Source organism: Sprattus sprattus (genome assembly GCF_963457725.1).
Source record: "Sprattus sprattus genome assembly, chromosome: 16".
In the NCBI taxonomy this organism is placed as follows: domain Eukaryota; kingdom Metazoa; phylum Chordata; class Actinopteri; order Clupeiformes; family Clupeidae; genus Sprattus; species Sprattus sprattus.
The window spans coordinates 24,703,456-24,720,376 of record NC_137914.1 but is presented as its reverse complement, the minus strand read 5'-3'; the positions used below and the strand labels follow the sequence as shown (position 1 = coordinate 24,720,376).

The window sequence follows — 16,921 nt, the reverse complement described above, 5'->3', positions numbered from 1 at the left end:
GGTGATGAAGACGGACATAGAGAGATATGAACAAATGGAGAAAGATACATAGATAGAGAGGGAGAGAAAGTCATGTTCCCCTTATCTTTGGTATTTGTATGGTAGTTGAGATGGCCGCTAAAGAAAAATAAAGAGTGAAAGAAAGTCTAAAAAAATGAAACAGATTGAAATGTTAGATATGAAGATAGATATAAATAAATACACAAACAGACAGCCAGTGATACAGTGAGAGTGATGAAGTGATACGGAGAGAGTTATATAGGTATTAAAGAAAAAAACTAAGAAATAGAAAGATCGAGTAATTGATAGAGTGAGATGAGTGTGAGGAAATGAAATACGGATTGGGGAAGATAGATATTAAAGGCACCCAGTGCAACTTTATATAAACATTCAGTGAAAAATAAACATTCAATTTCTAGTCTTTTTTACACGTAGTAAGTTTCAATAACTCCATACCATTACATATCGACATTCAAGGAGCAAAGATGAGACGTCGTTGTGTGGTGAGAACTGATAGAAAATCGTAAACAACAACAATCGCCGGTGGGGAGAGGCCATTTTTCCATTGACTGGAATCCTGCTTTATTTATTGTAGGTTACAAAAAATAAAGAAAATGACAGCGATTGTTGTTGTTATCGATTTTCTATCAGTTCTCACCACACAACGACGTCTTATCTTTGCTCCTTGAATGTCGATATGTAATCGTATGGAGTTATTGAAACTTACTATGTGTAAAAAAAGACTATAAATTGAATGTTTATTTTTAAGCCTCGAAAGTTGCACTGGGTGCCTTTAAAGTAACACTATGTAACAATTAAACGCTTTTTGAGGTATGGTTTTATTGGATATTAGTTTTGGTACCATCCTCAAATTCATTATGATAGCGTATGGTCATGTAAAGGATAAATAAACACCTGTGTCTTTCCCACTAGCCATCAAGGATATGCCCTATGTAGTTCTGTGTAACGGGCTGGTACCCCCTGCAAAAATGGATAAAAATGCTGTCACATGCATGACATTGCCAGCTAAACTGCCAAAAGACACCAGAAAGTGTGTTGGCAAGCTTCAATCAGTGTCAGCTGGGCTGTTGGTGGTGTTTGCAAGGTTTTTGCATGCCTTTTAGGTAGTTAGCTTACTAGTTTTGGAACATAACTCCGTAATGCTGCTTTAAGATTGAGAGAAAGATATAGTATAAGGTGACCAGACGTCCCCGGTTTCCGGGGACAGTCCCCATTTTTGGTGGCCTGTCCCTGGCTGGAGCTGTCCCTGGAAATGTATCGGTTTTCACTGTGACCAACAACAGTCCCGGATACAAATTTAAAAAAGAAAGAAAGAAAACAATGACCAAACTTTTAGGTTTTTTTCATGCCAACCAGGGGTGGCTCGTCCATAAGGGCTCTATGGAAAAAATCCTGATTAAATTTCCTTGTAAAACGCTTTGGATTAATCCGTCTGCTAAACGGCTAAACGTAAATGTAAATTTCATATTTTTTTCTGTCGGATTCTACCACTAGACCGTCTGATATGCCTTTGAAAGTCATTGTCCAATCAGGTAACAGCCAGGCAGTCAGGGAAAAAGTCGTGCTTCAAATGGCCCTGCCCCCTCGGGGCGATTTTGGGCGAAATGAATATCGCCCAAGACCTCTCCCATTGACTCCCATGTTAAATCCATTTTTTTTTCAGAAAACAGAGCTCTCAATGCATTCTCTATGGCTTCCGGGACGGCTCGCCCCTCCATGTCGTGTCATAAGTAATGGACGTAAAAGCCTATGGTAAAAGCCAATAAGGACGTCACACAGCTTCGACTTAGACATGTCAAGATGGCACCTGTTCAGTACAACAACTCCATCCGCTCTTTGACATAAACTTCTTTTTAATCAGCGTACTAATGAAGATAAATTGACCAAAAAAACAATTATGACTTCCTTGACCAAATGTATCCAACAGGTTTCTACAAAGGGAGGGAAATTGGAACAAAAGAATAACGCAGTCTGTATTTCTATATACAGTACCACTGTCACTTTTCATAGGTTCACAGTGTGAACTAATTAGGAATAATTTTTTAAGTGATGACTTATTTTGCTTTTGTAAGCCAATACTTTCAAGATCAGTCAATAAATATCGTTGGCTTTGACGTATGCTGCCCCCTTCTTTATGTTGTTAGTGGACATATCATGTGTCCTGTTATGTTACATCATACAACATTTGAGACGTGTGGATAATGAAAAAAGTGGGTTCATTTAATGTGGAGCCACATCATGTTTGCTTATGAAGGCTCCTAAATGTAACTTTCTTCCATAGCGTTCCACCTGTAACTTGTAACTACTCAAGCTATGTAGAAAGAGGGGAAATATTACTGTTGGTTGCTGCCAATAGTGGACAAAAAGGTATTGCTGTATGAGGAAATCGGCTAACTTAATGTACCTACTGAATGGGTCACCTTAATCATTATCAAAAAAATTGCCCCCCCCTGAGAATTTTTTCAGGAGCCGCCACTGATGGCAACATACAGGGGGCAAGCTCTAGCTCAGAGCTAAAAGATGTTCTAGAATGCCCGTCTTTGTAGTATTTTCATTGGTGGAATATGCGGCGCGTGGAATATTTGCCCTTAGCTTCTTTTCTTTTTTTATTTAGAGAGAGATCAGCCGGCTAGCTCTGACAAATCGATTACAACAAGACAGGATAGTATTAGGATCGGAGATTAGCGAACGGTGTTTCTTGTTAGTGCCATCATCTATGTCATATATTATTTAACCTATAATATGTATGTAGCCTTTGATCTACAATTTGCAGCAATGTGTGTGTTAAGCAGCAGCTATCTGTTGGTCAGGTGCCACAGCTCTACTTACTATCTTTGTTGACTTTTTAACATTAGCAGTCATTCTAACTACAGTACTTGGCATTTCAGTTTCACCAGTCTGGGTTACTATTTTGAGGTAGTTGGCAACTTGAAATCCGAAGAGTGCGGACTTACACTACCGTTCAAAAGTTTGGGGTCACTTAGAAATGTCCTTATTTTTCAAAGAAAAGCACTACTTTTTTCAAAGAAGATGACATTAAATTAATCAGAAATACACTCTATACATTGTTAATGTGGTAAATGACTATTCTAGGTGGAAATATCTGGTTTTTAATGAAATATCTACAAAGGTGTATAGAGGCCCATTTCCAGCAACTATCACTCCGGTGTTCTAATGGTACATTGTGTTTGCTAATCGCCTTAGAAGACTCATGGATGACTAGAAAACCCTTGAAAACCCTTGTGCAATTATGTTAGCACAGCTGAAAACGGTTTTGCTGGTGAGAGAAGCTATAAAACTGGCATTCATTTGAGCTAGTTGAGTATCTGGAGCATCACATTTGTGGGTTCGGTTATACTCTCAAAATGGCTCGAAAAAGATAACTTTCATGTGAAACTCGCCAGTCTTTTTTTTGTTCTTAGAAATGAAGGCTATTCCATGCGAGAAATTGCGAAGAAACTGAACTTTTCCTACAACAGTGTGTACTACGCTCTTCAGAGAACAGCAGAAACGGGCTCCAACCAGAGTAGAAAGAGAAGTGGGAGGCCCAGGTGCACAACTCAGCAAGAAGACAAGTATATTAGAGTGTCTAGTATAAGAAATAGACGCCTCAAAGGTTCTCAACTGGCAGCTTTTTAAATGGTACCCGCAAAACGCCAGTGTCACCTTCTACAGTGAAGAGGCGACTCTGGGATGCTGGCCTTATAGGCTGAGTGGCAAAGAAAAAGCTATATCTGAGACTGGCCAATAAAAAGAAAAGATTGATATGGGCAAAAGAACACAGACATTGGACAGAGGAAGATTGGAAAAAAGTGTTCTGGACGAATTTAAAGTTTGAGGTTTTTGGATCATACAGAAGAACATTTGTGAGACGCAGAACAGGTGAAAAGATGCTGGAAGAGTGCCTGAAGCCATCTGTCATGCATGGTGGAGGTAATGTGATGGTCTGGGGCTGCTTTGGTGCTGGTAAAGTGAGAGATTTGTACAAGGTAAAAGGGATTTTAAATAGGGAAGGCTATCACTCCATTTTGCAACGCCATGTCATACCCTGTGTAGAGCGCTTGATTGGAGCCAATTTCCTCCTACAACAGGACAATGACCCAAAGCGCATTTCCAAATTATGCAAGAACTATATAGGGAAGAAGCAGGCAGCTCGTATGCTGTCTGTAATAGAGTGGCCAGCGCAGGTCACCAGATCTCAACCCCATTGAGCTGTTGTGGGAGCAGCTTGGCCATATGGTACGCAAGAAGTGCCCATCAAGCCAATCCAACTTGTGGGAGGTGCTTCAGGAAGCGTGGGGTGACATTTCTACAGATTACCTCAACAAATTAACAGCTAGAATGCCAAAGGTCTCCAATGCTGTAATTGCTGCAAATGGACCCTTTTTTGACGAAAACAAAGTTTGAAGAACAAAATTAATATTTCAAATAAAAATCATTATTTCCAACATTGTAGATGTCTTGACTATATTTTCTATTCATTTTGCAACTCATTTGAGTGTGAGTGTTTTTCATGGAAAACATGAAATTGTCTGGGTGACCCCAAACTTTTGAACGGTAGTGTACATTCATCACAAACCATATGAGGTAGCCAGCCACGGCTATCTCTGGTTAGGTGGCCCCGGGAACGCGCAAACACTCTTCCCTTCCATTAATTGTGTTGTAGGCTTACGATACAGCCTCGTTGAACACAAAAGTTTTCTTTTGATATTCCATTAACATACAGTACGTTTTAAAATAGCCCTGGACCAGGCTGGCAGTTGTCTATTGTATCACTATAGCTAACATTACACTCGAAATCTGAAGATTATTTTATTTGTTCACGGTCAAGTTAATTTAAAACTGCTGATGCTATGGCAGTGGGTTGCGTTCAAGATGAGGAAACAACAACAATCTCACCTGTTAAATTTTAAGCAGTTGGTTTGAATGTGCTAAAATCTATAAAATAGTCATGTGCCTAGGCAGACAATTACAGGTAGCCTAGAATAAGGGACTTTAGGTCTTGTGGTGGTCTCTTAAAAAGACTCTAATGAAATGTGTTTTTACCACATTAACTTCACGTATTCTGTATCAAAAAAGTCTCAACTGGTAGTGTGTCACAGAACTTGTTATTATTTAGATTGTTCAGATCTCCCTCCATCACCTTGTCTTTGCTTGGATTTAATTACATTTTTACTTAAATTGTATTTTGTAGTTTGTTTGTTTCCTAAATCACTTTTGGTATAGACATACCTACAAAGCTATTCCAAAGATCCTGGAGTATATGGGCCGTATTTGTATGTTCGTAGTTCCAGCTGATTTTCTCACAGAATATATTAATTCAATGCATTCAGTGGCCTCAATAGCCTTTTCTATGCTGGATAAACCTACACCTGTCACCCATCCGTGCAGACCAGTCACTTATCAGCCAAACACAGAGGTTAGGCCCACTGCAAGGAAGCTTGAGCATGACGTCAATAAAGCTCTTATCACTGATATTGTTTTTTTTATTATCTGGCAGAAGGTTGTTATCTTTACTACTCTTCATTTCAGCCACTTTGTGATTAGTTTAAAGAAAAAAAATATTTGATTGAAACTCCCCTTGCGATATACAAGAATAAGGGCCCAGACAGTGTTCCCGTTTTTTTGATTACAAAGACAAAAACATTACATGTTTTGGAGGTGTTAACGTGTCTGAACTGAAAATGTCCCTGGATTTTGTCTCAAAAATCTGGTCACCTCAATAAAGTATTATTGACGATACAGTACTGACTCGAGTACCTTATTGCTTAAATAACACGGTTGCCAGCGGCATTATACATTTTAAGTAAAATTAAATTATAAATAGTAAGCTGCCTTTCAGCACAAAAAAGTTGTAGCCACCAAACATTGTGTAACGCATTTTAGTAGCCTAGAGAAAATAGTCCCCCTGTGTGGCTGTTGCTATGCCTAGAACCAAAGGTTTGTTGATGATTAGCTGGGAGATTGATATTGATCTCGCACCATTTTATTCATTCACATTGCTCATTTTATAAAGTTGCCATTAAAATAACAAAAACGACAATGGGACACTTTCAACTTTGTTAATATTTGTTTATATTGATTTGGATATCGCCACTAATTGTGCATCCGTGGAAAACGTTTCTCATGTCCCCTTCGTCTCTGATGATCTTGCTTCCTACCACTGTTGCTCTCTGCTGGTGGCTCGGTGTTGGAAGTGCCTTCTCCAGCAAGCTTGAAATGATAACTAAAGTAATTTGCTATGAAGTAATGATGGGAGCGTTGCTCTCAATCCATTACCTATGTAGAATGGCTGACCTTACATAAAACGGCAGTGAAGAAGCCCAGAGACTCGTTATACTTATTAGCAGCGAGGCTAGCTAGCTACTATGTGTTTCAATGGATTTTTGGTCCAAGCCTTAGCAGCCACCTACAAATAATATTTGAGAGCTTTAGTTAAGACTTGCAATACTCTGCAACATTCGTGTAGCACATAAACAACTAACCGAGTCAATGTAGACCTATAAAAAGTTGTGCAGATAGCTTAATTCACATAAAATATTTCCCACTAACAGGCTCCCAACACGCCGCCATCTTGGTTCAATTTCGAATCTACTGTTATTTTTTAGTGCGCACTGATATGGAACGCTCAGGTAAATGTAAACAGGTCGTACAGTACCTTTATTGCTGATTAAAGCACACCCCGGAGCTCACTCAAAACCAATCAGAATGCTTGATTTCATCTACACGTGTTATAAATGAGGAGTAAGACAGTTCAAATTGACAGTTATAGAATTTGCCAAGATTCCACCATTTGTTTCAATGGACAATTTGTAATTGACCTATCGCCAGGGCTCCGCCCCCTAGTTATTGTTGCTACGTCTGCCACAATTCCCAGAACTCTCAACCTAAAAGACATGGCGAGTACGGGTACAAGCGCTATAGCCGTCAGTGTGAGTCATGATTTTTGCAGTAATACCTCCGCAATATCCTCCTGATCAAGGCAAAAGGGAATGCAATATGCAGTGGAAAGATATATCCAAATATTAAGATTAACAACGAAGGGGAACACAACAATAATCGAAGCAAAAGCATACAGGTCTCAATAAAAATTAGAAACCCCCACAACCTCTTCATGAAATGCAACCAACACAACCTTGTTGACTAGTCACGTTCTTTCACCACTGGGTAAGATCTGTATATACTATTTCAAGTCATACTATTTCAAGCTAGCTAATAACCTACAAAGATTCTGTATTATTATTATGTATTCACTCTCGGGCGGTAGCTATCTAGTGTCCCATTGTCGTTTTTGTTATTTTAATGGCAACTTTATAAAATGAGCAATGTGAATGAATAAAATGGTGCGAGATCAATGCAATTTTACAGGCGGTAACATTCGCATTTTGACGGTAACATTAACAATTTGATTTAAACATTAACACATTGGTTGGACAAACAAGTTTTATAGTTCCGATGGTAATAATACTTGTTGCCATGAACCATAACTGTGTGGGGATGTTCTCTCAACTACATAGTTAACCATCATACCTAGCGATAGCTAGCTGGCAGCAAGCAGCTTAATTTACTTTGGAGCAGACATATGTGTATTTTGCGATATATTGAGTTGGGCGTGGGGTGACCACACTGTTTAATCGACAGCTGGCACCTTTGCGCCTCTGTTTTGGGCTTCAGGGAAGCGGGAAAAAACTACGTGTCCCTCTAATCTCTCAGGGTACTTTATGTCATACCTACAAGTCCCATAGGCACACTGTGTAACCATGCTGCTCAGACCTCAAAGTTGTCGGACTCTCTTCTCTTAGTAGCGGTTGCTAAGGTATGATTGGACAAGGGCCGTTCTAGGGAGGAGTTTCGCGATCAGTCAATTGTTTATCTTAAATATCTTAAAAAGATTATTTCAGACAGAGAGATGAACAGTATGAGAAGAACAAGATTTGCTTTTCCTGAAATAAAAATACCAGTCTATGCAAAACAAAAAAATATAAATAAATATAAAGTAAAAGATTAGAACAATTTAGGCAATTAAATGCATGCACAGAAAGACTAAAAGTAAAAGGTGTCTAAAGACTGATATATTGATTGATTGATAGACTGATGGATTGATTGATAAGTGAATTAAGGCATATGAGACAGTAATGTCTTTGATAAGGACACAACATATGGAGAGAGAAAGAAAGAAAGAAAAATAGATAAAGTGAGTGAAAGACAGGAAAAAAAAGACAAAAAGAGATGGAATAGAGTGAGTGAACAGACGCAGATCTCTAATAAGAAGAAGCTTAGGAATAAAAGTACAGGGCATAGCATGCACTGTAATAAGAAGCCAGCGGATAACAGTACAGGGCATTGCATTGCAGAAGAAGAAGCAGCCATCAGATAACTGTATAGTGCAGAAGAAAGCAGATGAATTCAATCATACAGCAGTCAAAAAAAATATTAGCATACATGTCGTATCACTTAAGTACATACAAGAGTGATGTGATTAAAATGTAATTAACCAGCATTCAAAGTGTGTTCATCATTTTACATAGCTTGTTCATAATGGTACATATAGTGTGTTCATAAGATTACCATTATAACATAGTGGGTATAGTGTGTTCATAAGGTTACTATTTTCAGGATACGTGGAGCTATGAAGCAGGGAACCATGGCAGTGATGACATCTGTGATGGTGTTCGTTTGTCAATGGTGTTCGTTTGTATAATTGCAGCCAAACAGGCTGATTTCCAGTATGTACTTATATAAGATACAGTATGTCATGAGCAGAGTAGAAAACTCTGCTTAATAGTTTGGTGGGAAAGGGCAGAAGTAAGCTGAGGGTTCACATTGGGATTGGGGGTTCCACGGGTAAGGCTTGAGATTCCAGCACATATGTTTGCTAGCTCTGGGCTTCAGTAAATTTAGTCTTGATTGGGTAGAATCAGGGTGCTTACCTGAGAATGTTTCCTGAAGACCTGATCAGCTGAACAATCTCCTTGTGTTGGAAACCCCCCACTGAGGTGTCGTTTACACATGCAATGGTATACCCTGCATACAAATATGACATACATGTCGTTTTTAAAGAAACTAGACCCATGACTAAGTTGAGACATAGGCGCTATAATAGTTCAGTGTGCCTTTTTATGGGTACCGTTCTTGCTTTTGATACATGATTCAGTCACACATATCTTATCTCATCAGTGTAGATCACCACCTCGTGGAGGATGCGATGACTGCAAGCAGTTGAAACTGACACGGACACAAACACTTACTGCTGACCAACTGGTCATAAATGGACTGAACAGAAATTTAAATTACACCTGGACTATTCTGGAAAAACAACAATATTTAATTGTGAATCAACTGGTTTTCAGTTAATGTATTCACAAAGCAGCCAAGTTTATCAGTGGGAGTACCTCTTGTGTCGGAGTTTAACATCTGTTTTCTTTTAAATGTAGTTTCAATCACTTATTAACCTACCTTCTTCTTATTATTATTAATAACTAGGGCCGGGACTTTAACGCGTTAATTAAGATGAATTAATTACACAAAAATTAAAAAAAATGGACGCATTTTAAGTAAGGGATAATGTATTGTCCGGAGATCATTAGCCAAAAATAAATCCCGACGGGGCGAACAACACCCCGAGTTAAAATTACTGAACTTCTTGCGGAATGATATGAAAGATGTGAATTAGAAGCACAAAACCGTTGCCAAGGACAGCGGTCATAATCTTTTCGCAGCGGTCTGTTAGCAGGAATTAATGTATGGTAGAACGTTGGGATGGCCCATTCAAATCAACGGTACTTTTTGGAACATTCTGAAGAGCCCTATAATAAGTAAGGGATAATGTATTGTCCGGAGGTCATTCTACAAAAATAATTCCCGACGGGGCGAACAACACCCGACCCGCTTATTATACGGGTACTTGCCAAAAACGATAGAAGACATTCCTCCAACATATCTCTTTTTAATGATTTAGGTGCCGTTTCATGTGTCCCGTTTAGAAATAAATAGTTCTTCAAGCAAATAGAACTTTGAAGTTTCAGGTGTTGCATAGCAACCCATTACTTGCTGACTTCAAATTACTCTCTACTGTTGCGTTAAAATGACTGGACTTCTGGCGGAATGATATGAAAGATGTGAATTAGAAGTACAAAACCCGTTGCCAATGACAGCGGTGATTATCTTTCGCAGAGGTCTGTTAGCAGGAATTAATGTATGGGTATGACGTAGGGATGGCCCATTCAAATCAACGGTACTTTTTGGAACATTCTGAAGAGCCGTATAATAATCCTATTTATTTTTGCACCGCGGAACGTTTCTCACTGGATGAGTTTCAGACGGACCGATTATACTGGAGCACCAACTAACGCGCATTAGTTCGGTTTTTATTTATTTTAAATTGTACACTTTATGTTGAACTATGTATTACGTTGTTGGTGCAACTGGCACTTTAGGTTGAACTCTTTATTGTTTTGGTCAAGGTTATTGAGAGAGTTGCAATGAAATTAATTTAATTTTTTTAAACCAGCTGTTGGTAAATCAACAAAGTCTGTTATGGCTTGTGAAGCAACAGAGGGATGTTTTCTAACAGTTAGGGTTTCCAATGTTCTGAATGTACTTGAAAGTATTGTGTTTTACTTAAAAACCCCAAAGTATTATTCTTTACAGAAGGTCTACCTATCTATAGGCTACCTGAATTTCTGAAATGTACTATATTTCTAAATATGGTATTGCTACACTTATTGGCAAAAATTGCACTGGTCTGTTGGACTTGAACACAAATAAACAATATTTTTGTTGCTTAAGCTTATGTATTCAGTCATTATTCAATGGCATACTAAAAATCCATGTGAAAAAAATTACTTCTCACTGCTCTCAGGTCAAATATTTACATGTGATTAATTTCGATTAATTAATTACAAAGCCTCTAATTAATTAGATTACATTTTTTTATCGAGTCCCTGCCCTATTAATAACATATAAAGCATTGTTTACCTGGAATTTCAAAGCCTAGATATAAAACTGTTTGTTTATAGAATATTATTATAAGTGAAGTAGTTACATCTACACACTTCTGAGGGCTGCAGTCAGTTAAGCGCCACTACATCTGCACACTTCTGAGGGCTGGAGTCACTTAAGTGCACTACATCTACACACTTCTGAGGGCTGGAGTCACTTACAGCGGGTGAAATAAGTATTGAACACGTCACCATTTTTCTCAGTGAATATATTTACAAAGGTGCTATTAACATGAAACTTTCACCGCATGTTGGTAACAACCCAAGTAATCCATACATACAAAGAAAAAAAACAAATACATTCAGAAATTAAGTAATGTGTATTAATGTGAAATAACACAGGAAAAAAGTATTGAACACATGAAGAAAGGGAGGTGCAAAAAGGCATGGAAAGCTAAGAAAACAGCTGGAATCCTTCAGTATTTAGTAAGCAATCCGGCCCCTAGTCATTGCAAATTAATCCCAACTGATGGCCTATAAAAAGGTGTCTCATTACCAAGGTGTCACACAAGAAGCATCTCATGATGGTTAAAAGCTAAGAGCTTTCTCTAGACCTTTGCAACCTTATTGTTGCAAAACATACTGATGGCATTGGTTACAGACGCATTTCTAAACTTCTGAATATTCCAGTGAGCACTGTTCGGGCCATAATCAGGAAGTGGAAAGAACATCATTTCACCATAAGCTAGCCACGACCAGGTGCTCCTCGCAAGATTTCTGACAGAGGAGTGAAAAGAATTATCAGAAGAGTTGTCAAAGAGCCAAGGACCACTCGTGGAGACAGTGAAGTTTGGAGGTGGGAACATCATGGTGTGGGACTGCTTTTCAGCATAGGGTACTGGCAAACGTCACACAATTGAAGCAAGGATGAATGGAAAAATGTACCGAGACATCCTTGATAAAAATGTGCTGCCATCAGGATGATGAAGATGAAACAAGGGTGGACATTTCAGCAAGGCAATGAACAGCCAAGGACACTCTCAATTGGTTTCAGAGAAAGAAAATAAAGCTGCTAGAATAGCCCAGCCAATCACCTGACTTGAATCCATTTGAAAATCTATGGAAAGAACTGAAGATCAGAGTTCATAGAAGAGGCCCACAGAACTTTCAAGATTTGAAGACTGTTTGTGTGGAAGAATGGGCCAAACTCACATCTGAGCAATGCAAGTAGTTTCTCCATAAAGGAAGCGTCTTGAAGCTACAAAGTATTCAATAATCAACAGTAAGCGTGTTCAATACTTTTTCCCTGTGTCTTTTCATTTTATTAGACATAACTTGATTTCTGAACAAATTTGTTTTGGTTTCTTTGTATGTTTGGATTACCTGGGTTGTTACCAACATCTGGTGAAAATGTCAAGTCAATAACACCTTTGGAAATATATTTACTGAGAAAAATGTTAACATGTTCAATACTTATTTTACCCGCTGTAAGTGCACTACATCTACACACCTTTGAGGGCCGGATTCAGTAAAGTGCACTACATCTACACACTTCTGAAGGTTGGAGTCACTTAAGTGCACTACATCTACACACTTTTGAGGGCTGGATTCAGTAAAGTGCACTGCATCTACACACTTCTGAGGGCTGGAGTCACTCAAGTGCACTACATCTACACATATCTGAGGGCTGGAGTGAGTTAAGCACCACTACAAGGCCAAACAATATATTGCCTTTTATGTCAGCAGCTTTTATGGCCTATTTTAATTCACTGAAGGCTTCTATATAAGAATTATTCAGGACACAAAATATCAGAAAGAGGGTCATTAAAATGAATTGATCATTATGCCATGACAGTGTTTCCAATGACACACAACCTCAACTTTTTAGTTTTTATACGACTATTACAAGAGGCTAAGCAACAAATAAGTTATTGTTGCAACTTTTGAACAATGGCATTTTTTGTCTCGAGTCATTTTGCCTCAAGTGGTCTGTTCCTATACGAAAGCCTACAAGTGTCATAAAAGCAATGCTGGTAGCTTGTAAGCTAGGTAGGCAAGTGACACATGGTTAAAATTCAGGTATTATCACAGCAAAACTGTTTTTATTACAGACCTATTGTACTACAAAGAATAACAGGAAAAGCACCAACGATAATCCTAGCTGTCATTTATGGGAGGAAAGTATTATCTAGGGTGAAAAAAGAAAAAAGCTTGACAACAGTACTTCTCTCAGATTATATCAGATAGTTCAAATAATTATAAAGTCCTGTTTAATACCATTGACAGACTAATCAATCCTCCGCGTTTGATACCCTATGAGCTCCACACTGAAGAGAACTGCAATCAGTTTTCTACATTTTTCAGTGAAAAAATGTCAACTATCAGGAGCAGTATCACATCATCTTTCACTAATGGCTTCAATCCTCAATCTCTTAGCCCACCTCTCCCCGATAATATGGTTACTTTCCACAAAGTGGAAGAAGTCGTCCAAAAGTTAGGTTCAGCTACTTGCTCCCTCGACCCTGTACCTACTAAACTGTTCAAACAAGTCTTCAGCTGCTTGGCGGCTGACATACTTCATATTGTCAATACCTCCCTGCTATCTGGAACATTCCCTGGTTGCCTCAAACATGCCATTGTTACACCACTTCTAAAAAAAACCTACGCTTGACCCCTTGGCTTATGAGAGTTATAGGCCTATCTTGCCTTTCTTAGGCAAAATTCTAGAGCATGTTGTTTATAGGCAACTTTGCACCTTTCTGTCTCAAAATTCCATATTTGATGCCTTTCAATCTGGGTTTAGGGTAAAAAATAGCACAGAGACTGCTCTAGTCAGAGTTGTAAATGACCTTTGAGTTGCGACTGACAATCAAGAGAGAATGAGAATGGGCAACCACACCTCCTCCTCACTGACCCTGAGTACCGGGCCCCCCTGGGCTGCGTACTCAGTCTCCTCTTGTACTCCCTGTACACGCAGGACTGTGTGGCAACACACAGTTCAAACATCATCCTTAAGTTTGCAGACGACACTACCATCCTGGGTCTCATTTCTAACAACGATGAGACCTCCTATAGAGATGAGGTAAGGGGCTTGGTAGTTTGGTGCCAAGACAACAACCTGTCTCTCAACGTCTGCAAAACAAAGGAGATGATAGTGGATTTCAGGAGGCTGCAGAGGGGGGGTCACGACCCCATACACATCAAGGGAGCTGAAGTGGAGAGAGTCCTAACCTAACCTGGTCCATGCAAGCAGGCTCGCAGTCAAAACTGCCCAAAAGCGGCTATACTTCTTGAGGAGACTCAAGAAGTTTGGCATATCTTCAAAAATCAGCACCGGCAGCCATCTCCCCTCCATGCAAGGCATTTATAACACTAGATGCCTAGAAAGCACAGAAGATTGTAAAGGACCACAGCCACCCAGGCTATGGTATATTCTCATTGCTGCCATCTGGTAGATTTACAAACAGCTTTTCCCCCCAGGCTATAAGGCTTCAAAATCAGCAACACTGATCCACTGAACAGTCTCCACCACCATTTACTCCCTGCTCCCCCACTCATACAATACACTTCCTACATATATTTGCACAATTTTAAATTTTTAACTTAATTTACGATTCCTCACTTCTTCACACTTTACACTGCTGCTTGCCCTTCTTGTCCTTTAAATTGTTGTATGTTAATGTTATATGATATATGTTTTATTGTTAAAGTGTTATAGAGTTATATGTTATTTTTGATATATGTTACTTTGTTATCTGTATGACGTTTACTGCGTACATTGCATGAAATGTGGATTTTACGACAGTCGCCGACAGTATTGCCGTGGAAGCCCAAATGGTGTGGAATAAGCCCCTTCAGACAAAACAAGGAGTATATGGTTATCCAGTTTTTTCATTGATCTGCTGTAAAACCTGTGAAGCCAGATGAAATCCGCAAGGGAATCCTTCCGACCTCATGTGGTAGGCTAGTCCAACGACAATCATATTTCGGCGTGAATGTCCGCGATCGACCAGGAATGCTGATTATTCGCGGCTGTATCACAGCGTGTACGGGCCCGATAATCTTAGTTTGCGTGCAGTGGTAGATGATGATGCTGGCCAAGTCTTAAGAATTTCGCTGTGCTGAAGCAATTTGGTGTATGCGACAATAAACACTTTGACTTTGACTTGACTTTGAAAAATATCGATTCTCGTTCTCCTTGATTTAAGCGCTGCATTTGATACAATTGATCATGCTATTCTTCTTCAACATCTTCAGCACTCTGTTGGCCTCCAGGGTGCAGCTTGCGATTGGATCTCATCCTATTTAAACGGGAGATCCTTTTCTGTTTCTATCAATAGCCTCTCTTCTGATCTAAGGCCCATCTTATATGGGGTTCCTCAGGGGTCAATTCGGCAACACAACATCTCCTACCATTCATATGCCGATGATACCCAACTTTACTTTATCCATCTCCTCTGATGACCCCAGTCCGGTAAATTACCTCACTTGTTGTATCTTTAGTCCAGTAAATAACCTCACTCGTTGTAAAATTTTCTAAGGCTAAATGATGCCAAGACTGAGATTCTGGTTGTAGGCTCTAAGGCCCTGAGAAATCACTTTCAACCAATTCTAACCTCCCTCTTGGCAAAACCATGTGATAATGTTAAAAATTTAGGAGTGACTCGATGCAGATCTTAATTTTCAAAAGCATATATCTAACATTACTAAGACAGCCTTTTACCACCTGAGAAATATTTCTAAAGTCCGTGGCTTCCTGACTTTACAGGATTCTGAAAAATTAGTTCATGCATTTATCTCAGTCGGTTAGATTACTGCAACGCACTCTATGCTGGTCTTACAAAACAGATGTTGAACAAACTTCAACTTATCCAAAATGCAGCTGCTAGAATAGTCACTAGAACTTCAAAATGCAATCATATCACCCCTGTTCTTAAATCACTTCACTGGCCCCCTGTACAACAAATAATTGAGTTTAAAATACTCCGTCTTGTCTATAAATTACTTAACGGCCTTGCCCCACTCTATATTTCGGACTTGATTTCTTTTAGTGATCCATCGCGTTGCCTAAGGTCTTCCAATAAATGTCTTCTCACGACCCCAAGAATAAACACCAATGCTGCACAAGGTGCCTTTAGTTACTGTTCCCCAACCCTGTGGAATAGCCTACCACTGGAGTTAAGGAAATAAAGAAAGAGACTCAGTTCTCTCTTTTAAAAAGGGAATTAAAACTTTTTTATTTTCTTCAGCCTATTCATGACTATAGGTCTTTGTTTTAAACACTTCATTTTATTGTTTTAATTATCAGGCTATGAAAAAATATATCTTTGCTGTTTATCTTCTTGGTCTTTCCCTCAAAATATTCACAAAAATCTTACCTTTTCATTGAAGTAAAATTCTTGAAAGAATGTATTTTTTTGACATTACATAAAATATTTTTCTCCAAAACATGGGTGCCACAATTATTGGCACCCCAAGAAAATCCTATAATTAAAATCTAACTGAAGTATATTAGCAGTAATTTTTTTTATTTTTGAGTTCACCTGTTTGATTAGGAACTCTTAAGAGGTCAAACATGGCTTCCTGATGCACAGAGGTATAAATATGAGGTGACACAGGCGAAATACCCTACCCTTCATTCATCAAGACTGGAAAGACAAAAGAACTCAGTGTCAAAGTGCGCCAAAAAGTTGTTGAGCTGCTGGAACCCGGATTTAGGGATATAAGAAAATATCTATACAGTTGGAAATACCCACTTCCACAATCAGGGCAATAGCTAAAAAGTTAAAAGTGACAGGAGATGTAAGGAATCAGCCTGGAAGAGGACCTATCTGTAAATTGACCCCTCACACCGTGAGGAGGATGGTTCGACTGGCAAAAGAATCTCCAAGGATCACAGCTGGATAATTGCAGAGGTTAGTTAAGTCCTAGGGTCGGAAAGTCTCCAGAACTACCATCAG

The 16,921-nt window shown here is 39.0% G+C and overlaps 1 protein-coding gene across 1 annotated transcript in view; it reads right to left on the bottom strand.

Moving 5' to 3' along the window:
- The window catches only part of tamalin (trafficking regulator and scaffold protein tamalin), a 30,044-nt gene that overhangs the window by 2,146 nt on the left and 10,977 nt on the right, over positions 1-16,921 (bottom strand). The window contains exon 5 of the mRNA XM_080854327.1: positions 8,952-9,045. Within this exon, the coding sequence (XP_080710453.1) occupies positions 8,952-9,045 (94 nt within the window). The remainder of the gene's footprint in view (positions 1-8,951; positions 9,046-16,921) is intronic.